This window comes from Nipponia nippon, unplaced genomic scaffold (genome assembly GCF_047370975.1).
Source record: "Nipponia nippon isolate SJK-2023a ecotype South Korea unplaced genomic scaffold, ASM4737097v1 scaffold_7, whole genome shotgun sequence".
Classification (NCBI taxonomy): domain Eukaryota; kingdom Metazoa; phylum Chordata; class Aves; order Pelecaniformes; family Threskiornithidae; genus Nipponia; species Nipponia nippon.
The window spans coordinates 33,560,148-33,587,763 of NW_028262391.1; the positions used below are offsets into that span (position 1 = coordinate 33,560,148).

At 40.7% G+C, this 27,616-nt stretch overlaps 1 protein-coding gene across 4 annotated transcripts; it reads left to right on the forward strand.

Annotated features, from left to right (window-relative positions):
* Nucleotides 1–698: 698 nt before the first annotated feature.
* MBTPS1 (membrane bound transcription factor peptidase, site 1) lies at nucleotides 699–27,616 on the forward strand. Of its 4 annotated transcripts, none has more exons than XM_087738706.1 (23): nucleotides 701–773; nucleotides 2,744–3,233; nucleotides 4,419–4,676; nucleotides 5,080–5,283; nucleotides 5,661–5,771; nucleotides 7,076–7,185; nucleotides 7,613–7,729; nucleotides 8,756–8,823; nucleotides 9,470–9,572; nucleotides 10,343–10,494; nucleotides 11,479–11,640; nucleotides 12,224–12,368; nucleotides 13,446–13,634; nucleotides 14,234–14,406; nucleotides 15,393–15,508; nucleotides 17,642–17,798; nucleotides 18,678–18,802; nucleotides 19,795–19,872; nucleotides 21,519–21,659; nucleotides 24,096–24,227; nucleotides 24,740–24,872; nucleotides 25,564–25,694; nucleotides 26,785–27,616. In XM_087738706.1, exons 2-23 carry the CDS (start codon nucleotides 3,047–3,049, stop codon nucleotides 26,979–26,981), a joined length of 3,189 nt encoding a protein of 1,062 aa, XP_087594832.1. In that variant the 5' UTR covers nucleotides 701–773; nucleotides 2,744–3,046; the 3' UTR covers nucleotides 26,982–27,616. The 4 variants fall into 4 exon arrangements, with proteins under 4 accessions (XP_087594836.1, XP_087594832.1, XP_087594833.1 ...); XM_087738707.1 differs by having other exon boundaries at nucleotides 703–773; nucleotides 24,746–24,872; XM_087738709.1 differs by lacking the exons at nucleotides 701–773; nucleotides 2,744–3,233 and adding an exon at nucleotides 3,244–3,497.

Sequence of the window (27,616 nt, forward strand, 5' to 3'; positions counted from 1 at the left end):
TGAATTTATTGTCCAGAGTGAAAATCAGGTTGCGATTTTTTATAATGAAGGAGCTCCCTCCCTTGACACTTTGTTACTGTTCTGTTGTTGCAGCTCCATATTCTCAGTTCTTTTGGGGGGCAAGGAGGGGGGAGAAGATGGGGAGCAGTCGGCGGAGTGGTATCAAGGGCGGGGACCCATTCAGTGGTTTTGGCTGCCGCTGGTCTGTTAGCTGACCCCAACCTCAGCTGGCCCTGAAAGCCGCTCGCTTCAATTGTGCAGTATAGAAATATGTATTAGGTGTTGCTAATAATGACTTATGCTTGTTTGCAAATACACAAGCAAATACACAAACAAATACACCTCTTCTTAGCAAGGGTTTAAAGGAAGCTTGAGAAACGCGGAGCTGTAGAACGTTTCTACTCCCCTCTCTCCCTCACGCTCGTCGGACGCTGCCTGCCGGTCCCTGTCGGTAACATCCACATCTCGGCTTTTCCCGGCAGGAGTTAGGCCCCACTCAGCCCCCACCTGAACGACCAGCTTCTCAAACAACCTTCTTCAGAAGGCGGCGGCTGCTGCGCGGCCTCCTCACCGCTTCCAGCGGGAAGCGTCCCCCACGGCGACGGCCGTTACCGCCGGGCCTAGCCGCCGCCGCCGGAACCGGCGCATGCGCGCTGCAGCGCAGCCCCGCCGTGCCGTGCGCACGCGCCCCCCGCCGGCCGCGATGGGGCTCTCGCGAGAGCGCTGTGGTAAACAGTGCACAAAATGGCGGCGGCAGGCCCGGCGGCGGACCGGTGAGCGCGGGGGGAGCGGGGAAGGCGAGTGGGACGGCGGTGCTGCTGCTTCTGCCGCGCCGCGTCTGTGCGCGGGCTGGGGGGAGCGCTGTCTCGTCAAGCTTTGGGGGGGCGCGGAGCGGGGCGGGTGGCACCCGGGCCTGCAGCACCCGGTGCTCGCTCGCCTTCGTCTCTGGGGCTGCCTCGTCCGCCGCCGCGCTCCGGGCAGCTGCGGCGCGGAGTCATCCCCGCTCTCCGGCCGGCTGCCGCTCCCGGCCGGGGGGCGGGTTGGGAGCGCCAGCGCGGCCTCGCACGGCGCCCGGCTGCTCTGGCCGGCGCGGCGCTGAGGACCCGCGGCAGCGGGCACAGCACCGATGAGTTACCCCGTCGCTGGCTGTGGCGCGGTGGGCGGGAGCAGCGGCCCCTTCCTGGCACGGGCAGAGCCCCGGAGGGGGATGGCTGCTCCGCTGCCCGGTGGCGCGGAGGGGGGCCGCCCGCAGCCTCCGCGCCGATGCTTTCTCAGCCGGCGATCTCTGCGGAGTTCCCGTCGCTGGGTCTGGGGTACCTTCACTTCAGAAAAAACAGGGAGTAACTCCAAGCGTAGCTGTTCTAGGGGATGGATAAGTTGGCAAGTTTAGGTTCCTGTCCGGCTCCACACGGTAAGGGTACTAAACAGAATAAAGTTGTGAGCCTGCTGTTCCTTTGCTCTCAGTTTCCGTCATATTTCAGCATTGTGCTTACGTACAATCTGTTATCAGCCTTAAGGGTATTTATTTTGCTAATTTGTGTAGTTGTTTTTTTTATTTTATTGCTATAGGGGTTATAAGCCAACAAAGTGATAAGGTGGGCAGAGCTCAGCCAAGATCAGCAGTCGATGTACTGTAGCTGTGTCTAGTTTAGGGATGAAGAGAAAACTTTGTAATCACAAGCAGTTCTCAGTCTGCCATGGTGGTGTCAGTTAGCTAGAAATAGAGGGGAATTTTATCCCTGTTATAAGGAAATACTTGAGAATGCTAAATAAAGTTAAATAAAAATGAAGTGACAGCTGTCCTGTGCATGTTGTTGTGCTGTGAGGTCAGCCCATCGTTCTCCTAAATAGAGTGAATCCCCCAATAAGGCTCCTACTTTTCAATACTGGTCACTGGTTCTGCTCTGCTTCTTCACATGGTGTGACAGACCAGGTGAAAATGTTTCTCTTTGCTCGTTTCTTACTGGCTTTTTATCTATCAGTTGCTGGTTAAATGTTTGGATTTTAAAGAAATGCTAGCATTGCAATTTTTCTCAAATGCTTCTTGCACCTTGGGACGTAAAGGGAAGAAGCTTCCCCCTCCACGTGAAACACACTTCTAACGCTTTCCTTTAACTTCACGTTATTACATCTGTAATCCCAGCCCTTATTTTCTCAGGTGCCCACGTTGTAGTAACCTGCATTCCACCTCAAGAAAATTTGGAAAACTTTTTTCATGCTGATTTTCTCTTAGAAGCACAGGGACTGAAAGTTTGCTTTCTGTGGTATTTCTTGTCCTTACCAGCCCTTGGCACAGAGTTTGAATTTGATTCTCCTTGTGTAAAATGATGTACCATAGCAGAATTTATATTTGCCACATTTCTGACTAGAAAAAAGCCACCATGCCTTTTTAAGTGTCTGTGGACACCTTTTATCATATTAATATTTTATTTTGCACCGTACTTTTTCCTTGCTGTGGGCCTGGCATGTCGTTTTGTTCTCTTCGCTCCCCTTACACAAAGGGTGGTAGAGTTTGGTTGTCACTGTTGCCTGTTCTATTGTCAGGTTAATGCCTGAGTGTTCCACACCTGCACTGGGCACGCAAGGGAGAGATTGAGCGTTTGTGAAAGATTACTAAATGAAACATATGAACTTTTTCCATATTATTTCTAACTGCCAAAGGTGTCTGTCTTTTCTGATTTTTCAGGCTAAACATTTGCATGAGTGTGAATCTAATTATTTTCTATATTGCCCTGCCTTACAGGTTGGCTTGCAGTCAGCTTTGCTAATTCTAGGGAGTTAACTTTGCCATCAGAAATGGAGTACAGGACTCAGCTACCACATCCTGAGTGACCGAATCCTTTAATACAAAATGGAGAAGAAGCGTAGAAAGAAATGAGCCTGTTTACAAGGCTTTACCTCAAAAGACAATGAAATCTCTACTTATTTTGGACACAGCTTTAAGAATATCCAGTTGATCAGCACAGTGAAAGCAACGTTTACTGAAACAAAAATGAACTAGTTTATGAAGAAAAAAATTGTGATTTGAATATATGGAATTTTTGGAATGAAACCAATTTCTTCTATGACCATGAAGTTTGCAAACATCTGGTTTGTTCTGGTTGTTATATTACTCTGTGGCAAAAAACACTTCGGTACCAGACTAGGGAATTCCTCTCATGAGGCTCACATATGTCCTGGATGTTCTCGCCTTACTTTGAAAGTGGAATTCACTTCGACAGTCGTGGAGCATGGTAATAAAGAGTTAAGCAGTAAAAAAAAAAATACCCCTGTGAAGTTCAAATGTATGTTACTGATCTGTGGTGTTTGTGCAATTGTAACATTCAGAGCGTTTCTGTAGAAGCATATTGTCTGCCAAATTCTCTATGTTCAAAAAGAGAAACAGATTTTTTCAAAGGTTCTTGGTTTAACTGGAGACAAGATTCAAAGAACAAGAGAAAGAAGAGAGGGGGAAATAAAGAGGATGTTAAAAGTGAAAAAGGAGCATGAAGGCTCAGGTGGGCAAGTCTGGTCACTTTGGTGTGTTTAGTAGCTGGCTGTTTCAACCTGGCCAACGGTATGGTTGAGGCTCTTTTATGAAACGTAACCATAACTGGGCCTTGAAGAAGTGAGAAAGGCAAGAAATCTCTGTGGGTTTGTTCAAGAAAAAGTTTAGAAGCAATAATACATGCGTGGAAAAATGGCAAAGATAATTGTGAAGAGAGCAGATGAAAGGCAAAAGTGAGGCAGATATCACTGCTGAGATGGCAAAGGATAGTAGTAGGATGCCTTGACCCTGTGTCCACTTATTGCCTCAGGCACCTGTAATGTTTCTGCAGTGAAGCTGCGTGTGTGCCTGAGTGCTTACAGGCAGGATGTCTGTAGTGGCATTTCTGCGTGTAGTTAGCCAAAGGCTTATTGTGGTGAATGTCGTGGTGTGCGCTGGTGCTGAGGTCCACTCACAGATCACTAATCCAGGTCAAGGACTGGACCGTTGGGACCAGCTTCATTCTCTATGCATGTCGTACTTGGTGTCAGTAATTTGCACTAAAACCCGATACCATATAGAGCCTAGGTGTCTTTAAATCATACATGTCAAGAAGCATATTGAATTGGCATATCAAGCAGTTGTCTGCTGGATGTAACAGTAAGTCTGTTACCTCTCCCCTTCTCCCCCTCATAGTTTCACTTTTCCATGATATTTACAATTCTACAAAAGGTTTTTATCATATTTTGCAGGTTTTCTGATGCAAAAAAAAAAAAAAAAGCATTATGTAGTGCAGAAATAAATTGCAGATTTCTAAAAGCAACAAAAAAGTGCCTCAAGTTGTGATTATTTGTTCTGGATAAAGAACAAAAAAATATTTGGGCCTTTGCATTGCGAATGCATGAGTAAGCTGCTTAAACATCAGTTCTGATAAGTTCTGCTCTTGTTCCAGAGTATATTGTGGCTTTTAATGGATACTTCACAGCTAAAGCTAGAAGTAAATTTATTTCAAGTGCACTAAAAAGTAGTGATATTGAGAACTGGAGGATTGTACCTCGCAACAACCCAGCCAGTGACTATCCTAGTGATTTTGAAGTTATTCAGATCAATGAGAAACAGAAAGATGGAGTACTGACACTGGAAGATCATCCAAACATCAAGCGTGTAACACCTCAGCGGAAGGTCTTCCGATCGCTCAAATATTCAGAGTGTAAGTAATTTTCTCTGTGGTTGCATGAGATCTGCTTTGGAAAAGTCTTCTCAGCCTTATTTCAGACCATCAGCTTAGCATTACACAAATGAGAAGTGCCCTACAGTTTTTATTTAATTTACAGAAATCTGTTCTTTTGCCTATAAAATTATCAAGGTCCTGTCATACCTTTGCTAACGCGTGGCAACAATTCCAGCTACAACATAGAAACGTTTCTTTTGCAGCAGTTACCAGACACTATAGAGCGCTATATCCCTAGTAGATAAACCAGAAGCTTTTTCTGATTTTGATCAGAGAACGTGGATACTCACTTGTTTAAAATTTTTGTTGTAACAATATGATGTGTATATTTGCATAAAAAACTAATCTCATACTGTGTTTTCTTCATCCTCATTCTGTGTAGCTGATCCAATGTTGCACTGCAATGAAACCAGATGGACTCAAAAATGGCAGTCGTCTCGTCCCTTGAGAAGAGCAAGTCTTTCTTTAGGTTCTGGCTTCTGGCATGCAACAGGTCGACACTCAAGCAGGCGTTTGCTGAGAGCTATCCCACGCCAAGTTGCTCAGACCTTGCAGGCAGACGTCCTCTGGCAGATGGGTTACACAGGTATGCTTTTGCCTGTTGGCTGAGAACAATTACCTTCTTTGAAAAAACAAGTGAAGTATAAGGAAAGACTAATTGGCTCCTATGTGTTAATCTCTCATTGGGCGTCAGTTCTGGAAAGATTGAGAAATACTTTGGTTTGAGGTGCATTGTATACTTACGGAGTGCTCTTCTGTGTATGTGTGTACTGTACTTAAGAGAAATTGGTCATATATATGATCTGTGGTTGTATTTCTGGATTGGAATATGTTTTCTTTAAGATCTGTAACTTACTGAGCTTGTAAATTGCATGCTACATTAAACATAAAAGTTTTCTTTGACATGATGGAATAGATTTGCTATGAAGCTGAATCAGAAAAAGCAATGCTTTTCTATTATAGGTGCTGGTGTAAGAGTAGCAGTGTTTGACACTGGTCTGAGTGAGAAACATCCACATTTCAAAAATGTGAAGGAGAGAACAAACTGGACTAACGAGAGAACCTTGGATGATGGTGAGTAACTGTGCACAATTGTCCAACTATTCCTGACACTGGCGTGTTCTGTTTTCCATCGTAAAACTGCTGTTGCTGCTGTGGTGCTAACATCTGTTGAAAATGTCTATCTTGTGATTTTAAGCTTAATTTTGCAGTGTCCCAGGCACTTTGTACTCATACCAATTCAGCAAAGAGTATTAAGGTTCTAGGAGGGTGTTGCATAAGTCGTCTTTGAATCATATGTGGCGTTTCATCATAGTTCTTGAAAAATGTCAGAGCAAGAAGATGTTATGCAGGCATAAGTACGTTGTCAAAGTAGGTGGAGGTGAGAGCAAACCCCACAAAAAGAAAAAAGTTTCTTCCCTATTCCTTTTTATGTATTCTGCTGCTTCACGGTGCATGCATATTTCCATACTTATGAGAGAGCATTTTCTTTCTTTACTGTGCAGTCCTAAACTAGTCAGAGTTTTGGCAGCTTCCTGTAAGCTTTTTCTACTCTATATAGTTTTCATCAACAAACACTGTGCTGGCTCGTGCCCATCAACATTCGAAAGAACTTTTTATTTTCTGTGGTATGTTTGTGTTCCTTTTTCATATGTCAACCCTAACTTGCCCTGACTGTATGCTTTCACAGATTATTAACTTCACATGGTCTGGGTCAGTGAGTCAGTCGGCAATTTAATCCCTTTAGAGTTCAAGGTATATGTATATTGTGCTCAGTCTTGTGTGCACCTGTATCATATGTAGTATTTCTTTGCATTGCAGCACCTGCTTTTTTTTTTATTAGTTCTGTGCCCAGATGGTTGCTGGACAGGCAGATTTGGAGTACAGAAGTATAATGCAGGTGGTCCCATAAAGCAAAAGATAAATTATTTTTTGAGGAGAGGAAAAAATGTGTTTTCTTGCCTCATTTTTCATCCTTAGCAAAATACGGTTATTGCAGAGTCAGGATAAAAATCTTTTAAGGCGTTTACGTAAAAATATCTTGGCCTTGTGACTTGCATTATTCCAAAATAAACTTTTTCTCTCATGATTGCTTTGTGTGGCTCTTGATTTCATTGGTAGCACTCAGGAGTGGGTAGATTGGAGAGTTTCATCAGCTGGTTGTCTCGCTACACAATGCTGGAAATTCTGGCCCCACTGAACCCAGTAGCAAAATATGATTCAAGAAGAGTAGGACTGAACCCAGTGTTTGCGGTTTGTTGTAAAGTTTGTTAGATTGATGTGATTTTTGGTATAGGCAGTGTTTAACAGTACAAATCCTTGACAATGAAATAATTTTTCTTCTAACAGCTTATTTTGTTTCCTTCTCCCTGTGATAGGTTTAGGCCATGGGACTTTTGTAGCAGGAGTGATAGCCAGCATGAGAGAATGCCAGGGATTTGCTCCAAATGCAGAACTGCACATTTTTAGAGTGTTCACCAATAACCAGGTAGCTATTTTACATGTGTTTCAATTTCTGCCTTTCCAGATTAATGCTCTATTAGTCCTTTCCTTTGGGAATATTGCAAGTACTTGCAAATGTTGCTTTCCTTTGGGAATATTGCAAGTACTTGCAAATGTTGACGTATTTTCTTTGATAAGTGAGAAGGATACATCTTTCTATTTAAAAGAGACTTACTGCAAGATGTCTTACAGTTTCCAAATCTGGTATATTTTTCAGAAATAATGTGTGGAAGTCTGATCTGTGTAGCGTTGGAGCAATCACTCATATGTACTGAGCACTAGAAATACTAGGAGACCACTGTCGCTTTTGTGCTTTATTTTGGTGTTGTTTCTTCTCTCTGTCTGAAGTCTGTATTATCATGGAATCACTGGATTTTCCAACGATAGCTTTTTCCCCCCTCTTTCTTACATAGGTCTCATATACATCTTGGTTTCTGGATGCCTTTAATTATGCAATTTTAAAGAAGATAGATGTATTGAATCTAAGTATTGGTGGCCCAGACTTTATGGATCATCCGTTTGTTGACAAGGTTAGTGTGAGGAAATAAAGCGGTCATGGTGTTTATATCCCTCACACAAATGCTGGACTTGCAGAGCTACTTGTTTGCCACAGCTACTGACAGGTTCTGGTGCTGCTGACAGTTTCTGTGGCGTTTCACGTACATGAGAGAAATTTTGTACAGTGTACAGGCTTTTAGGAATATATTTAAGGAATGAATTAAAAAAAAAACAAACACAACCCAAATATTCACAGAGCTGCGGAAGCATGCCCTTTTACAAAATGCTGTATATACTGCTAGGAAGCGTGACTCCCACGCAGGCAACTAAGTGGGCCCTTAATAGCAGAAGCTTAACTGAAATCCACACTTGGGTTTTGGGTTCTTTTTTTTGTTAAATCTCTGCATGGTTAATTTATTTCATGGTAAAAATATGGATAGTTTGAATTTAGCAGTAAATTGTTATAGGTAAAAAGTACAGGTAGTGGATTCAGCTATATGATAAGAGATATCTTTCAGGATAAGACGGAATTAGGTTTTTGTCTTTGTAAATGTCATGGTTCCCTGAATTGTTGATCTGTCCTTCAGAAGCACTAAGTGAATTAATTTGCATTTTAAAAAGGGATAAAATCTTTCTTTGTAAAGGGTAATTAAGGGATTTGAGGCATAGAAATTTTTTCCTTGTTTTAGGATAACCTGCATTGAAATTTAGTTTGACAGTGACTTCACTACTCTCCCCAGAGTATTACTGGAGGGGATTCAGAATAACTTGACTTTGGCATCTGGAGTGCTTTGTTATGGACAGGAGTTTTTCCTTTGGTGTAACCTAAATACATGCTATCAGCAGAGTTGCTGTCAAGGCTGGGTTATTGGTCACATAATCTTAAGGAAGTTTGGAGCTTAATACGGAATATACCAGTGAGATGTATTTTATAAGTCTCAGTAACAAAGAGGGGTTGGACTAATTGTTAGCTTATGTCAGGCCCCACGGAGTGTACATTTGTTAGAAAAGTATCTTTTTTGGTGGCAAAGCCTTATTGTAAACATTATTTTTTGTAGGTATGGGAACTGACGGCTAACAACGTCATCATGGTCTCTGCTATTGGCAATGACGGCCCTTTGTATGGGTAAGTTTCAATGACCACTTCAAAGAAAAGCAAATATGTTGTTGTTATATGTTTTTGGAAGTAGTTGTGCTTGGTCAGGAAGTTTTCCCTCCTCCTTTTTTCTGTGATCTGTTTATAGAAAGTGACTCAAGTTAAACTCTTTCCACTGTCTTTATCACTTGCTGTAGCAGTACAGCAATTTGTGAAGTACTTAGCTAAGTATTTTTCATTGAAACAGTGGAAAGTCAGTAAAAGAAGAATGGCAGTACTTCCAGCTGACATTTCCCTGTTAGTGTGACCATACATCTTTGGGTACCGATCTTGGGCTGAAGGAATATAGAAGGGATCAAGCCAGAACCATTTGTGGTATATTTCTAAAATAAATGCCTAAAAATAGATTTTGTTTTGTCTTCAACATACATTGTTTGGTAGTTACTGAGTTACTAACTGCCTGAAAAGGTCCTCTCACTTTGTAAAGTGCTGAAATTTGTTTCTGTGGTGGTTAAAAAGAGCGTCTGACAAAAATCTGATGGCAGCATGTCCGTTATCAGGATAAACTTATGACAGTGTCTTGTGTTTTGGTTTGGGGCTTTTTGTTTGTTTTTGATTGGTTTTTTGTGTGGTAGTTTTTATTTTTTTGGTCTTCATATCTCCCAACTTGTTCTAGGACTCTCAATAACCCTGCTGACCAAATGGATGTGATTGGAGTAGGTGGCATTGACTTTGAAGATAATATAGCTCGCTTTTCATCTAGGGGAATGACCACTTGGGTAAGATACTTTGACTATGGCCAGCCACATTTGCAGCCAAACTAAGGGCCTTGGAAGGGGAGTCTTTTTTGAAGGGATAATCCCATGCAGATGGTATGTGTGGAGTAATCGGTGATAAAAGATTTCATCAAAGATCAGAATAGTTAAAGATCGTAAGTCTTTAAGCAAGAAGCTTAATGTTCTTTGCAGGGTTTCTCATCATTAGTCTTGACCACTGTTGGCATTCTTGATGTATTTGTAAAATGTCCAGTATATTTTGATTTACAGTGAGGACTTGCCTGTGAGGTTAAATATGCAAAAATGAAGGCCTGTTCTTGTCCTTCCTTCAGTTTAAAAATCCTAGGATTTCCAGATGCTACATGTCACATTGTCCTTATTTGCCTGCTGAGCTGAGGTGATGGGTACTAAACACATGATTTCAGATGAGATTGCATTGTGATCCTGATTAAGGGGACTATTACATGTTTTTGTTTGTGCTGCATCTCATTCATTAGCCAGGTAGCAGTGTGTTTATCATTTTGTCAGTGGCTTCATGCTTAGCGTAAATACTAGAGTAATCAGCAGTAATGTTGACGTTGAAACACCAAGAACTTGACATAAACAGCTTGAGTCCTTCTTTAGGTGTTACTTGCTATTCTGTGATGCTGAACCTCAGCTAATTTAGTTGATGATTTTACTTCTGAACAACCTGCAGTTAGTTTAAATGCCCAAACGAATCAACGAGTGCTCATTATGTATTAGGATGCTAATCCATCCGTTTTCTTTCACAGGAGCTACCTGGAGGTTATGGTAGAGTGAAGCCTGATATTGTTACTTATGGCTCTGGAGTTAGAGGTTCTGGTATGAAAGGTGGATGCCGCTCTCTCTCTGGGACAAGCGTAGCATCTCCTGTCGTGGCAGGTGCTGTTACTTTGTTAGTGAGGTAAGTCTTAAATAAGAATCTCTGAAAAGATACTGATACAGGAGGGTCATAAAAGGCCCTTGAAGGAACCCACCAAATAAAACTAAACTGTGTGTAGATGTAGGAAGACAAACTCAGAGGATAAAATCAGGGTTCTTCTGCCTAAGACATTACTTTGTCTGACTAGGTGTAAATTGCTTGGGAAAAATTTGAGAACTGTCTTGAATAATAGTTACATCTTTGAAAATTAACTAGGGAGAACAGTACTGTGAAGTAATTTTGTCACATTTTTTAATCATTTTGAGTTGCTGAGCTTCTGTCAATTGTGCTGTAGAAGAGCAGCTGCTCAAAGTAGGCACCTGTAGCAGATAATTATCTAAGTACCTGTAAATTTTATAGGATTTAGGGTTTTATGGCTATTATCCGGTTGCGTAAGTCATCTGTTGCACAATGAAAAAGTTGAAAGGAAGGCGAGAGTTGCAAGTCCATACTTCATGTTTGTCATTGCTACTACGTAAGGATGAGACAAACCTTTATTTGAAAAACACTTATGCCAAAAATTCAAAGTCGTCATCGTATTTCCTCCATAAAAGGGTGCATTTTTCTTTGAACAACAAAGCTATTTTTCCCCCCCGAAAGAGTCAGTTTGTGAATGCCAGCAAGTTTCCAGTTACAGAGGCTTTGATTTTCAGAATATTTTATTTAGCATATAAAGATACTGCCCTGATCGTAATGATTACTGGTCATGGAGCCCATTGTAAGGAGAAAAATTCATGCAACGTTAGTTTTTAAGAGAAATGTTTCAGAAAATTGGCACTCTTCAGCTGTTCCAGTGAGAAATCAAGTAATAATAGACAACTATTGACTGTAGATGTTGCTCACAGCAACCTGATTTTTGATTGCATTTTCTTTAAATCAAATGACTGTCAAGGTGAAATGGTAAGCAGGACTAGCTAGAAACTGGAATAAAGGCCACCTAATGTTATCTGTTGTTTCCTATTTCAGCACAGTTCAGAAGCGTGAAATGGTGAATCCAGCAAGTATGAAGCAGGCACTTATTGCGTCAGCGCGTAGACTTCCTGGAGTCAACATGTTTGAACAAGGACATGGCAAGTTGGATCTTCTGAGAGCTTATCAGATCCTCAACAGCTATAAACCACAGGCCAGGTTAATTTTAATCCTCAATTAATCAATGATACACTATAATCTGCTGTATTTCTCTTCAGAGAGCAGGTGATGCACATGTAACTCAGTTGAGCAATTTGTGCTTGTGCAATGAAGAGAACTTGCAGAGATGTAATCCTGAAGCATGAATTTTGACAAGAGAATGGGTGAAAAGTCGATGTATTTTCTGCCTAAGTTACAGCATCATAGGGGGTGAAGTGTCTACGAGAGCTAAATTTACTTTCTCTTCTAGCCTCAGATGTTATGAATAATGTAACCTAGAACACAATGGAAAAGTACTTAAATTTAAACTTACCAGAATAAGAACATTCTCACTATGCTGAAAAGTTTCTCTTTTTTTGTGAAAATCTTTTCACAAAACTTAAAATTAAAAAAAAAAAAAAAATTAAAGGGGGAGGGAAGAAGATTTTGGGGCAGATTTGGGAAACGAGGTGAGAGCTTGATAGAGTAACTCTGACTGGAATGTTTTATCTGTCATTTTTTCATAGTTATGTATAGTGGCATGTTCTTCTTCTGTTTATTGATTTATTTTTTTTTAAATTTTACCTCCTCCATCCTGCTGTAGTTTGAGTCCAAGCTATATTGACTTGACGGAATGTCCCTATATGTGGCCCTATTGCTCTCAGCCCATATATTATGGAGGGATGCCAACCATTGTTAATGTTACTATCCTTAATGGTATGGGAGTCACTGGGAGAATTGTAGACAAGGTAAGACTTAATGTTGTTCCAAGTCCTGAGTATTAATGTTGCTAAAAGCTGCCCAGAAAAGACTATGAACTTCATAAAACAAATCAGATCTCTTACTGCTGAGAGCAGCAAATGCAAAATGTTTGATTTTGAAGGGCACACCCAGATTAATAAGATTTGTCAACATGAGCTGTCTACAAGTTTTCAAGCAATGCATTGGTTTCAGGGGTGCGTAGCATTTTATCTTTGTAAAACCGGTTTGGATTGACAGGTACTTAGAGATTTCTTTGTATTCTCTGATAGCATTCAGAAATCTTCTGGACAGACTTTCCTCATCTCTCTCTTTTTTTTTTTTTTTTTTTTTTTTTTTTTGGTCTGGAGCATAAGCAATCTCAGTAAAGGATCCTGACATTATAAATCATGCCTCTTCCACGGGTCAAAATGACCTGAATGTATTGACTTACCAAAGTCTGCTGCAAAACCTGTTCTTCTACACCAGTGATGTTGAACATGGTTGACTAGGGAGATTTTTAATTTTTTTTTTTTTTCCAGTAAGCTTTAAGTAAGTTTAAATGTAGAACAGATTTGGGAATTGATACAAGTTAAATAAGGCACCCGTCCCAAAACTTTACCCAATGTAAATGAGCTTAATTTCAACATTTTAGTGTGAATCCTGAGGTCTGTTTTAGATTTAAGCTTACATTAAAGGGTACTGAAGCTCTTATCCAACGTCGTTAGCTTATGGTATGGCATGGACACAGCCATGTGAAAGGAAATCGTGTGTTCTTCCCAATAAATTCTTGCCCAGGACCCCAAAATGTTAAAACAGGTGCATTTAGGCAGCATGCTGTTCCAATAGCTTCTTAGAGAGTCCTGCCTCTGAAAAGCCTATAGTCAGATCATTAAGGCTGTCATGATTAGGTTGATTCACTGACAGAACACCAACCTTTTGGGCTTTGTGGACGCTTTTTAATTTGACATAATGTTCAGAAAAACTAAGATTTGTTATTTCTGTGCGCAGCGGAAGAGAGCTATGTCTGCAAAAATTACTGACTGCAAATACTGTTTTACCAATGTTCTGTATTCTTCATTTCACAGCCAGACTGGCAACCCTATCTCCCCCAAAATGGGGATAATATCGAAGTGGCTTTCTCCTATTCACCTGTGTTGTGGCCTTGGTCCGGATACTTAGCAATTTCTATCTCTGTAGCAAAGAAAGCGGCATCTTGGGAAGGCATTGCTCAAGGTCATGTAATGATCACAGTATCATCACCGGCAGAAAATGAAGTAAGTTCTGTGCATTTTGTTTTTTCTGTGTTCATAATTATTAAAACTGATTGCCGATATACAAATACCTTGTTTTTAAGGGGTTGCTCTGGTCCTGTCATTTGAAGCATAAGTTAGGCTGGAGTCAGGAAATTGAAGAGTACAAATAATAATCTTTATAGTTGAGAGCAGGATTAACCTGCGAATTGGATATGCTTTAGAGTCAGAAATCCTCTCTTTGAGACTGACTTTGTAATTTCATTTGTTTATTGTGAATTCTAAGTAATACGTTTTGAAAAAGAGATTACTTAAATATATTTCTTCTAGAACCATGCTTAGTTGTTCCTGAGAAGTTTTTAAGGTTTTGAACGACTGCATCAAATCACAGTTGTAACATATTTTAAGTATTTTACATTCTGAGCATAAATATAAACTGTTGAGTGCAGAAAAAATACTATGGTGATAGAAGGCAAAAGTCATCTCTCTGTGTCCAGAGCTGGTACTGGTGACTAAAAGTAAATTTGATACCTCCATTTTTTTGGTCTTTTATAATCCACAGTTAACTGGTGAATGTTCCTGTGGGGAAAAAGGATTTCACTGTAGTTTGTTCTGTCCTTCAGTCTAAGAATGGTGCAGAGCAGACTTCAACAGTGAAGCTTCCAATAAAAGTGAAGATTATTCCTACTCCACCTCGTAGTAAGCGAGTCCTTTGGGATCAATATCATAATCTCCGTTATCCACCAGGATACTTCCCCAGGGATAATTTGAGGATGAAGAATGATCCGTTAGATTGGTAATTACCTCAAGTTCTATTAAATCAGTATTGCTTGATTGTGTGTTAATGATATGGGATAACTTTACTGAATGCCAGAGAGCTCTAGCCTTTTGCAGTGTGACATGGGATTATCTTTTCTAAAAAATCCATGAAAAGCACTTAGACTCTGCGTGCTTTTGGTGCAGGATTGTTTTTGTGCTCTATGGTTTTATTCACGTGAAATGAAAAGCTTTTAAAATGCACATTTAATACACTGAGATTTTTGTTTGACTTTCAAAGTGTAGCATTTTTCTTTTCTGCCCTAATTTCCCCCAGGAAGTTAAGGGGGGCACTTCATTAGCCACTTCAGCATTCACTTACCAAAAATACATAAGAAATTTGAAAGACTGAATCCTAAAGAAGAAACCCTTTGTCTGTTGAGGGAGACTGTCTTTGAAGCAGGGCGAGGCTCAGCTGACCTGTTGTCTTTCATAGATGGAGAGGGAAACCACCCATAGTAGGAATCGTGCAACAGTGTATAAGTCAGTGACCAAGACATAGGCTTTTGGAAGGCTACTTGGAGCATGCAGATATGGCAAATGGACAGGAACACTCTGCTGAGTTTCAGCAATTATTTACAGGTGGTCCTGTGTGCTTCTTCCAGTTAGTAGTTAAAGTACTCTTACTGGCTCTTTCATGAGGATGAAGTCCTGTGAAGAGCATCTGGTTTTAATGCAGCAGTGTTTCTCTGTGGTGTGATGCAAACATGTAGAATTGTGCTTTGTAAGGAACATGCTCAATCTCTGGCTTTGACTGTATTACTAACTTCTCTGTAGCACTCAGAACCAGTGTCATTTGTGAAGCATTTTGCAAAGAAGAGATAGTGCATGGAAAACTACAGATTATTATTTGAAAAAAATGGACCTTTTAGAAAGGAAACTAGGAAGTAGTTTATAATTAGAGTACTTAAATCAGATTTCTGCATGCCAGATTTAAATGTCTTCAACACTTCTCTTTTTCCTAAGGAATGGTGACCATATCCACACAAACTTCAGGGACATGTACCAGCACCTAAGGAGCATGGGGTACTTCGTTGAGGTTCTTGGTTCCCCGTTTACATGTTTTGATGCAAGTCAGTATGGTAAGCATGAGTTAATTGCCTTGTTCTCCATACTGTTAACTAATTCCTAAAATGGCCTGGTTTTTGGAAGACCAAAAATGTTGTGGGGGCGCAAAGAAAAATTCTCATGGTAGTAGAAAAATATTATAACAGTGGGTGTATTTATTATTTATACGCTGATATTTAGCTGTGTAAAGTGTTGCTGCAGAAGCTTGCTTGGGAGTCTGGTAGAATTAGTGCAGTTTTCTATCCTTACTGTGAAAAAATGAGAGGGAAAGCCCACCTCTGAGTGGGTTAAAAGCCCCTCTGTATTCCATCCCACAAAGGCAGAACTGTGTTTGACAAAAGATTTTGGCATAGTCAAAATGAAACGTGATGTGAACAGCAGACTAAAATCAAAAGTGTCCATTCTGGTTTTTTTCTTTTCCTCAGCAGTGGCATTTTAAAATGCTGATCTTTGTGGATAGATAAAAGAGTGGGGAAAGTATTCCATTCAACCATATGCAATAGCAAAGCAGTGTGTGGCTTGTTTCTTCTGTGTTCATCAGGAAGGAGATCTGATAGATTTGCCAGGCAGGGGCATGCTCCAACAAGACCCTCTTCTCTTTTGGGCTGCGATGTTCTTCAGTGGACTGTAAAGTGAGGGTGCATTCTCCTGACAATTTTCTAGTTCTGGAAATGTCAGTAGTAATCTTTTGTTTATCTTGATTCTTCAGTAAATGTTGCGCCATTGCTTTTTGAGTCCAGTGGATGTGCGCCTGGATACAGATATGGTAGCCCTTAAAAAACTGACAAAATAGTTTCTCATCTGAGACCACTGGTTTTATAGGGAGCAGCATTAGGGGACTTCTCTCTCCTCTGATTCGCCATCATTTTGTTGGAGAAATGGATAGAAAGCCTGAACCAGTTTTCTCCTACGCAGTATCCCAAAGCAGAAGTTTAGGATGTTTACTGTATGTTGCACTTAGTGGAGATTGGGTACACTTGATTTTTCATCTCTTCTAGTAGTCCTCCTGTGGTTATTCCAAGAGCTTTCAGGTGTTTCCTGTGCAGCAGCCATGTTGGTGATGGTATGAGCCCAGTCTTACATTGTACCTCATTTGACTAGTAGTTTGTTGGGCTTCCAGAATTTCCTCAATCGGAAGAAGTGAGGGGTGGAAAACACAGTGATCGGTGGTCCATCTACCCTATTTTCTATAGTCTGCAAACTGAGTGAGGGTACACTCTGTCCCATCGTCCAAGTCATTAACATGGTTTCTACAGGATCTTTATCAGAAGGCTTTCCAAACACAGACTGTCCAGACTTGTAGAATTGGCCTGGTTGCAAGGGACCGTGAGATGCAGGGCCAGTGTCAGTGGTTGATCAGGTTGCTCAGGGTATCATCCTGTCAAAATTTGCATTGTCTCTGAGGATGGAAGTTCCACCACCTCTCTGGGCAATCAGAAATTGAAGAAGCAAAATGATTTGTTATTTAGGCAGAATCTAAAACCATAAACATCTTTTCAGGAAATAGAAGTATGTTTTTCTGGTTGTGTTTTTCAGTGATGCAGAGAAGGTTGTGCTTGCTTGTTCACAGGAGTGGGAGAGGGTTATATGAAAGTGGCAATGGCAAGATGCAGCTGTAGTTTTCAAGGTCTGAATCAAACCAAGTTTCAGAATAATTGTTGGCTACCTGGCTGCAAATCTGCAGCAGTGAGCGGAGTACCTTTTAGAATTGGAACAGTGAAAAACCTTCTGACTAGGGTGCATCTATGTTAACACTTTAGTTTGGATCATGGGTGAATCTCCTGATTGTCCTCTTCTGCCACAGTTTGGCTCAGTTTATGGAGCATTTGGGTGAGACCAAACTGCAAAATATACACCTGACATATGTGGGCATTCAGTTCATGAGACCATACAAGCACAAGTCATATGTAACACCCTAAAAAGCATACTATGCTGCCAAGCTAATTTTTGGATAGTTTTATAAACTGAATTGTCTTACATTTCCCATCCTTAAATGTGACTTCTTTAGGTGAGCTGCCAGAGCAGGGCACACGGACCAGAGATTGTGTGAAGTGTGCACTTGTATTGATTTTTGCATGGGTTGCGTGAATAGCGATGACATCACAGTGAACAGCCTGGTGAACTCTTGTTTTTGCTTTTACACACAGGGACTTTACTGATGGTGGACAGTGAGGAAGAGTATTTTCCTGAAGAGATCACCAAGCTGAGGAGGGATGTTGATAACGGACTTTCACTTATAGTATTTAGTGACTGGTACAACACATCCGTGATGAGAAAAGTCAAGTTTTATGATGAAAACACAAGGTACTGATTTATGTCAGTTCTTTGGGAAATAAAATGCCATAGAATTGACACTTTACGTGCATATTAGCCTAAAAATCCGAAATGTGATAGTCTGTACTTTAGTGCTTGCATCCTACCTGTAAGAAGGGACTACCTGAAGAGCAAAATTGACATTAAGCTTCAGCTTAAGGACAATAGCTACCTGTTTTATCATGATTGCAAAGGCCCCCTTGGTAATGTAATCTTCTTTTAAAGCCCAGAAAAACATTTACAATGAAGAGAAGTAAGAAATGGGAAACTGACAAAGAAAAATGGATACATTTTCACTTTTGGGGAGCAGAATAGAAAGAAAATGTGGGTTGCAAGCAGAATCGCCAGGTTGTGCACCCATTATTGGAATTGTTCCAGTGTATCATGTAAAGGGAAAATACGCTAATATCACCAGTGGTGAGAGAGACCCTCATAATTACTGTAGTTGTCAGCCTGTTTTGTGTTACTGTTAAGCTAAAAAGATCTGTTCTGCAGTTTGTGAACAAGTAACATTTTGCTTCATTAGAAAAAGAAGCAAATGACATGACCATCGCTTTTGCCTCATCTCAACCAAACAAAGAACATAAGACTGAATTTCTTTTTAGCAAATTGAAGTTTTCGATAGAACTGGAATGCACAGAGAACTTTACATTAGTATTACTTAACTTTTGCTCAAAACCACTGATGTCAGAGAGACAGCTGCTCACAGGCCCCTGGAGTTAAATAAGGCTTTGAGATATAGTTCATTATTTAAGTGACTTTGAAAAAGTCTGCATGCAGGAGGACACCTGACTTTTCATAATACAAACTCTAGAAGTATATTCTGTATACTAATGTGTATACTAGTGTGTTACGCTGTAATTTTTATAGACAGTGGTGGATGCCAGATACTGGAGGTGCTAATATACCAGCTCTCAATGATCTGCTTTCTGTCTGGAATATGGCCTTTAGCGACGGGCTGTACGAAGGTGATTTCACCATGGCAAATCATGAAAGTGAGTACTGGAGTCCATTGCCTACATGGGCTACGGTGTGTTGTTTGGAAACTAGTTTTCTGTAAGAATGAAGTTGAGTGAGAAGGAAGGGAACCACTCAAATTCAGTGAAGAGAGTCTCATAAGCATGCTTAAATGATTACTTCCTTCGTAGACTGTATCTGAAAAATTTTCAGCCCAGAAAATGAATGTCCTCAGTTTAGGCTTGCATTCCAGATGCAATACTTTGAAGAGGTGTGTCTGTATTTGTCTGGACTGTAATTATTAGTTGCCAAGATGAAGCCTTTGGTTTTAATTTTGCAGTTACATGGAAATTTGAAATTTTGGAGAAAGAAAATCAATCAGGACTTTTTCCTTGGAATACACCAATTTAGACGTACATCACAACATCTGAGATGTTTTGTAAATTCCTGTTCTTGTAATCTTTTGAGTTGTTCTCCCTGAAATGAATGATTGATTGGTTTCAAGTTCAAACTTTGTGGTTAGACCACAGGTCTGTGACTTTACTGTTTTCAGCCTTTCTAGGTCTAGCCAGTCTTTCTTTTTATCTGACCAAGTCACTTGATGTTTTCAAGCATTGTTTCCAAATCTCTCTCTTCTGACTGGTTAATTTGGGATGTGTATGTGAAAAGAGAAGGCACCAACGCTGAGGTCTCTGTATGCTCACCAGCACTGATTGAAGGAGACAGGTTCTCTGTAGTATAAATAATCATAGAATCATACGGCATTTGATTAAGCTTTTCAGTTTAAAAAAGATAACATCAGTCTCCTAAATAGAAAGGTTTGAAAGCAGTAGGTAAAGGTGAACCTGCAAAAGCTGTGCTTAGAAATGCCTTCTCTGTGAATACACATAACTGGTCAAAATATGCAAATTCAGAGCAATGTTCCTGGGAATGTTTTCTTCTGTGCTTGTTTTAACAACTTACTGAAATACAGTGGGAAGTGAGGGAGTGTCATTTTTAGTCTAAACTGCAATTTTGTGATGTCTTTCAGTGAATTATGCATCAGGATGCAGTATTGCAAAGTTTCCAGAAGATGGCATTGTCATTGCACAGACTTTTAAGGATCAAGGTATGTACTTGTCTTTTTAAATAGAGCTTTGGAGTCAGTGCACAAGCAAAGTTACAAAGTCTAAAGGTGTAAAAACAATGAGTTTGAAAACACGTTGACAGGGTAGGTGTTTTTTCATTTTGCCTAGAATATGTAGTTGGATGCCTAACAGGCAGCTGCAATATGACTGTATACAATTTTCATTTAGTACAGCAATATCCAAGTGTATATATACAGTCTTTTATTGTGCTTGCTGTATGTAGACACATCTGCATGTATGCGTCTCGTGCATCTTTGGAGGGAAGGGGGTTGGGTTGTAATTGTGTTACTTGTCCATGTTTCTCACAAATTTCAAGTACTACTGAAATATATCCCCTAATCAAGCCAAATTTGGTGTGAGTGTTGTGATAGCTGTGGCAAGGATATAGGTAAAGAAAATTTTGGTAGAGAAAATGTCACCTGCTAGACTCCCACAAGGGAAAATTTTAGGCACAGAGGAAGCCTGTGCTCTCAGAATTGAGTGATCTATTCTCTGTCCATATGCATCCTATTTAGTTTTATCATAATATCACAGATTCCTGTGCTTTTTCCAGCTCTTCTGTTCATCGATTATCTTAGTTAGAATTGTAAATATCTTGCAAACATGTCTTTTAGGTTGCCAGTTTATTATTTGGATACTTGCAGGGCTTTTGGAGGCAGGCCTTTAAATGACATACTCCTCCAAAAATTACTCTTTATGGTATTAGTACAGGTGTTTCAGAAAAGGCTGAGAAGCAGATCTCTGAACCATGGCAGGGCTGGATGTACTGAAAACTGGCTCTGCCTGCTGGTTCAAAGAGCAGCTGGGGTGAGGAGAGAGTAAAATTTGCCAAAGGTTAAAGCAGAGGGGGAAGATGGGAAAACTTACACGAGTTTCTTCTTTCTTTTCTTTTTCTTTTTTTTTTTTTTTGGCTTAGGTATCCTTACTAAACAATACTTTTCTTTGTTCCCGAATCAAAACCTGAACGGACAAAGTGCAAGGGTAACTAGTAACTGCAGAGTTGCAGAGAGATGCAAGCCCAGCAGTCTTTAAAATGGGCTTCCCCTAAATGGCTGCTTTAAACGAGTTCAGTCAAAGTCTTTATCTTGCAGCTGCTGCTCACAGAGAGACAGATGATGTATTTCATGGAATGTCTCTATTCTGTTTTGTTACTTCCATAGTAGATTTTCTTGTAGGAATACGTAGGCAGGGCAGCAAAGTAAGTTGGCAAAGAGCAGTGTGCGCTGCGATGGCTGATTCTTAAGTTACTGTGTCCTGTAGAATTCTGCAGAAGGACCAAAACAACATAAAGCGATTTGTAAGGCAGAATTTTTTGATTTTATACCTGTTGCTGAAAATATTAGGATTTTTCATTCAAGCGTGTTGAAGATAATCCAGGTTGTGAGGTCTTTTTCTGCTTCTTCACCAAAGAAACAAACACATTAATATCAGTAGGAAACTTCACAATCAGGATCTTGGAGCAGTTTCATTTTTATCATAACGTCATGGGGTTTTTGAAAACATTTTGCATAAATGTGTGACATGAAGAGTGGCATAGCTGCATTCGTAAGTTTGCAATGTAGGCTGTGTTGACTTAAGGTAAATTGATGCTTTGCAGACTGTGAAATGTATTTGTGCTTTGCTTTAGGTCTTGAAGTTTTAAAACAGGAGACTGCTGTAATTGAAAATGTCCCTATTTTGGGACTTTACCAAGTTCCTTCCGAAGGTGGTGGCAGAATTGTTTTGTACGGCGACTCTAATTGCTTGGATGACAGCCATCGACAGAAAGGTGTGTAAGCTTTGACATGCAGGAAAAGTTGTTGTCTTAAGGTGACAACTGTCCTATGGAGTTTTTACAGCTCCCATCAGAAGTAGCGGTTTTCTAGGGAATCTCTAAATATTCCTAACTGGGGATTAATCTCAGTTCTGCAGAGCTCTACTGAAAACGCTGTAAGATACAGTTACAACAAAAGAGCGCCTCACATTAAGTAGCGCTCTAATAGATGGGAGGATTTCCCTCCTCCCCATAGGCTCCTTGCCTGTTCTGTTCCACAAGCTTTGGGGGCTGTTTATGGGGTGGGTTTTTTTTCGGGGTGGGGTGGAGTTGGGGCGGGGGTGTTTGTTAGTGGGGTTTTTTGCTTCTTTGGGGTGTTTTTGTTTCCAGAAAGCACTAACAGTTACACATGCTTGATTTGAAGTTGTGAAGAGACCATTAGGGGATCCCTTCACTTTTTCCCCAGTTACATTTTCAGAATGTTTCTATAGTGCAATGGATTTTATCTTTTGAGTTTGCTCATCAGCGTGCCTTGTTCCCTTTACAGTGTTTGCCTTTTCCCCTTTGCTATGTTTCTTGTGAGGATTTCTGATAATGTTCAATGCTTCAGTTGTGCATTGGTATTTTCCCTTTATTCTACTTTGACAGAAACCAGCTGGTGTAAATATGTCAGAAAGTAGGAATTTCTGTTTGGGTTTTCAGAGTGTTTGTTTGCCACTTTAGGTAGCAAGTGTGTGAGTTGTGTGTGCGTGCAGTTTCTGTGACTCCCAGAGAAGCCGTTCTCTCTGCCTACGCACTGTGGTTGGTCCTTATAAAACCTTTTCCTAGCACTCTGTCTGATCTGACTGCTGAAATTTTTAAGAGGTTGATTGGGTTTCTTGTGACACGTAAAGTGCAGGCTGGTAGATCTGTGGCTCGAGAGGCCAAAGATAATTCAGTCTGTGAGGTCTTTTTCTGCATTCCCACTGAATGGGATGTTCAACCTGCATTTTCCTTTTGTGATGAAAAGTACATTTATAATTTTTTAAGCTTTTGTCACTGACATTTTAAAATATTTGGTTATTTAATCCATCCCTTGACTAATTTATTTAAGTTGAAGGGAACTTACTGTCTAAGGGAGCTTTCCATCTTTAGCTCATTTCTCTCTTTCCCAAACATTTTCTTTTTCTTTGAAAGTTCTCTGGTTTCTCCTTATCTGTCTTCAGGTGGCTTCCAGTGAGTTGCCATAACACCAACATATCAGTGCCTTATGTGCTTGCTATAGGTTATTGAAAGCACGTAGCATAAGGGAAGATACATAGCTTTAACTTAAGTAATAGAAAGCAATGCTTTCTGACCTCCTTAATGCTGTTAAATTCATTGTGACCTGTGAAGCAGGAAAAAGTGGAAGGCTCTAAAGAAATCCTTTAAAATTAGCTTTTAAGTTGTGAACCAGGAGCTATGTCTCCTGCAGAGACATCGGTGGCTTTAACTGAGGTAAATTCCTAACATTTGTGAATATAAATCCTTAAAATCTGATTGACCTCTTTAAAAATCAAAGGTGAGGGCTTAAGGGACACCAGGATTATGAGGATTAATTCCCATTCCCAGCCAACTGTTCCTGGGGGGAGAAGTTCTGAGAAAAGTCATTTGCTGTATGGTAGAAATAGCTGATAAGGCATTGTTCTACTCCTGCAAATGGAAGTTTTAGAGAATCGTGATGTTAACTAGCTGGACTGCTAGTTCATTAGGGGTAGCTCTGGATTAAGGGAGCAGTAATTCAGGAGAGAATCAAAATGAGGGTTCATATGCTGTTAAGTGCAAAGGAAAAACCATGATCAAGTGTACTGTGGCATTGGTTCCCAGCCTGGTCTGTACCACAGCTGCTGTAGGTACTGCTTTTCCTTTAGCTGGGATATAGCCAGAACCTTTCTCCTTCTGTGTTTGTTTATATTTTTAAGCTTGGGAAAGCAAATGAGTCATAACTTTGCACTGAAAACACTACCTTGTTTCTACTTTTCTTTGTATTATTTTGTCCTTTCAAAAAATAGTTGGTTCTTTGTTTCCCTCTTAGAAATGATACCAGAAGCTCTGAGCTTCCTGTGTTTCCACATTCAAAAACCTCGGTAGTTTTTGCAGGGACTGGGATGGCCTTGCCCAACCTGGAATTCCCATATTTGAGACCTCTTGTTTTATGTCCTACTCACCAAAAGAGCCTGATTTGGTACAATAGAGAAGGAGATATTTTAAGACTGAACAGATTACTTTTGTGTTTGTGTATTGGGGAGGAGGGATTTGAAAGTTGCATCTTTCTGAAATTGGGCCTAGAACTTCAAAAGGAGATTAACAAGAGCCAGAAAAACTGATTGTACTTATAAATGTCATTATATCCTTCTTAACAGAAAAATAAGCCATTTGAAATGTGGGATAATGCATATTTTGGTTTGGGGCTTGGGGCTATGAAATCCACAGATTGCTTTTGGCTCCTGGATTCCCTCCTGCAGTACACTTCTTATGGGGTGACGCCGCCAAGTCTCAGCCATTCCGAAAACAGACAGCGACCACCATCGGGAGCTGGCTACTCTCTTCCTGAGCGGATGGAAGGTGAGAGCCTTAACTACCAAGCAAAGCCCACAGCTGAGGGAGTGTTAGGGTAGAATTCAGGAATACCCAGGCAGACCCCTTGAGTTATATGCCAGTAAGATTAGTTTGCCGTGAGCTCTACAATGTTCTGTTGTTTTACTAGAAGAGAGCACTTACTGTAGAGATTTGTCATGATACAGTTGTGATTCAACTAAAGAAAATGTTCTGTTCCTAGAGTAGGAATTTTCAGATACTTAGTTCTGCTAGGGAGCATTCTAGTTACTAGCTACGGAGCGTGTATAAAGCATTCAGTCTTGTTTCACGTGCTGCCAGCAAAACTTGGATTACCTACCATTGCACAGCCTTACTGTTTTGTAAGGTACCCTTTGGTTAATTCTAACCGAGATTTAGCTGCAAGTCATCGTTACTGTAAAGAGCTCCTGGATTTACAGCAGCTCTGTTTAGCTGGAGGCAAGTGTCAGTAACTCTTATGCTACCAGTCTTCTGGTAACCTAGTCTGCCTCTGCTGTGAGTTGCAGGTAACCATTTGCATCGATACTCAAAGGTGCTCGAGGCTCACTTGGGAGACCCGAAGCCCCGGTCCCTTCCTGCTTGTCCTCACCTGTCTTGGGCCAAACCACAGCCTTTGAATGAAACTGCCCCCAGGTTAGTATACATCTTTCTTACAGTTATACAAGAAGTCTCGCTTTTAAATTCAGCTGAAAAATTATTTGTTCCATCTGCTTTTGAAAGGGACAGGTGGAATGCCTTTCCTAGAGAAATACCAGATTGCAAAGAGGAAATAATGATTAATGCCTTGTCAGTGAATAATTCTGACTCACCTTACAGCTACACTATGAAAATAGGGGATTTTAAAAATAGCTTCACAAGTCAATTCACTGTTGTGATTGAGTGATCGCAACTTATAGTGAGTGGTCTTGCTTAAATCCATTGTCAGTGCATGCCTTTGAAATAGTTTTCTGAAGCAGCTTCTTGGACAGCTCACCTAACTCTGCCTTCTGGTGTATTGTTTGTCAGTCACTCGGAGGCAAATGCATCAGCATATAGGTGCATCATACTTGTCTGCTGAGCTGCTAATGGTAACTTTTGGTAGTCTGCATGCAAGAGAGAGTTGTTAGTAAATAGTTGCCGATCTGAGTGTGTCCCTGTGGCGTCTGAATTTAACTTTGGAGGCCTGCAAACTGCAGAACCTAAAGAGGGGATTGGATTATCATTTGGGTCCAAACTAGTAAGTTGTTCGTAGGTTCCAACTGTCACTTTCTCTATATGTTTCTACAAAATCCCTTGCATTACTGAAGCAAGTGGGCAGACACCTCTGTCTTTAAATTTCTTCTAGCAACCTTTGGAAACATCAAAAGTTACTGTCAATTGACCTTGATAAAGTGGCTCTGCCCAGTTTTCGACAGAACCGACCCCAAGTGAGACCATTGTCCCCTGGAGAAAGTGGAGCATGGGACATTCCTGGAGGTAAATATGGAAAAGTTTGAAAGTTGCTGGTTTGCTTTGCTTTTTGTATAAGCTTTGAAAAAAAAAACAAAACAAAAAAAAAAAACAAAACAAAACAAAAAAAAAACAAAAAAAAAAACAAAACCAAACATGCCACAACCAGAAGAGAGGCCAAGTGTTTATTTTCAGTTGTGGAAAAATATGCAAATAATAGTATGGCTGTGCTGTAAAAGGCTGACTGATGAAGCCTGAGAGAAATATTTTTGCATATGAATAGCTTATTCAGAAGAAAGCATGTGCGACATACTGGGAGGAAGATCTTGATGGGTGCTTTTTGGGTAGTCGAGGTTTGTTTTGGTGCTGCTCAGGCAGACAGGTGTCAGCAGCAGTCCCTGTCCTTGGGAGCTGCGGCTAGATACCTCCTGCTAGTTAAAATTCCTTGCATGAGTGTGCAGATGCAGAAGCAAAGTCCAGAAGTTTGTCGGAGTGGTGCTTTGGGCAAGGTGTTACACTAACAAATGGTGTAGAGCACTTGAAACAGCATTCAGTCTAATGGTGGGGTGCTCTCCTGTACAAGCTTGGCACTGCAGGCCCAGCTGGAAGTAGTTTGAAAGCCTCACGTGTGCTTTTTTCCCAGGCTGAGCTGCTAGACCAAAAGATGCCTGTAAAAAGGAAGGGTCTGGTTCTGTAGCTTGGCCTCACCCGGTGCGTGCACGGCCTCTGGAGCAAGCACAGTTTCCTCGTGGCATCAGGATTTGGTGTGATTTATAGAAATTACTTCGTGGTAAAACTATGGTCAAGCATTTGCATCTCTCTTCTAACGCAGAACAGAAGAGCCTTGTTGCAGGGGAGATCTGAGTTATACTTTCATGTGCCCAAATAGGTCAAGGTGGAAATGCTGCTGCTTTTCTGTAACGTTAGCATCCCATCTTGTTTTCACTAATCGGTCTGCAGTTGTTAATCTTCCTGTCTGAAATGTAATCTGATTAATGGCTGTTTTATCTCTGAACAAGAATTACCGTCGGATCGTTTCGGTAGATAGCGTTAACACTGCAAAGACATTGTAGCTCATGTGGTCATTCGTCACTTCCACACCTCCTTGCCTTTCTAGGTATAATGCCGGGCCGGTACAACCAGGACGTAGGACAGACTATTCCGGTCTTTGCTTTTCTTGGTGCCATGGTGGTTCTGGCGTTCTTTGTGGTGCAGATCAACAAAGCGAAGAGCAGGCCAAAGAGACGGAAACCACGAGTGAAAAGACCACAGCTTATGCAACAGGTTCATCCACCAAAGACACCTTCTGTGTGAAAGCTCCCGCTTGCCAAAGATGACCTCCTTTTACCGGTTGCTTTCCTGGGCGATTGATTGCTCCCAGTGAAGGCGCAGCAAATGCGGCACTGATCTACTAGTAATTCACACCTGATATCATCTCATAGTCTTTGGTTTCTGGAGAGAAAAAAAAAGGACCTCAGTTGATAGTCTGTACATAAAACTGCAGCTTTAAGCAGCCAAAGCCACCAAAGACTTGAATACTGTTTAAATGGCTGCTTAGTCACTACATATCCCAAGAGGGGGAAAATGGACCTTTTTTTTTAAGCTGACCAAACTAAAATTTATTTGTTTAGAGGCTATTTTCTATATTTATTGTTGGGGAGGGCGGGGGGAAAAGTCACTTTAAGGACCTCTGCTAAGGAAAAACAAGTGCATTTTTTTGGACGGAATGCAATTTTCTAGAATGGTATTATGCTGAAGAGTATAATGTACACCATTAAAGGAGGGAGGGGGCGAGAGAGACCAGTACAAATCGGTGAGACATACTCCTGCAGTTTATTTTTATAAAGCCAACTGCCATGATGTTTTGTAATTTTTGGTCATGATTTCACCGTTGTTGGTGAAGCAGATTTTCAATAAATATGTTATCTATATGAAGCTAAAGCAATGTA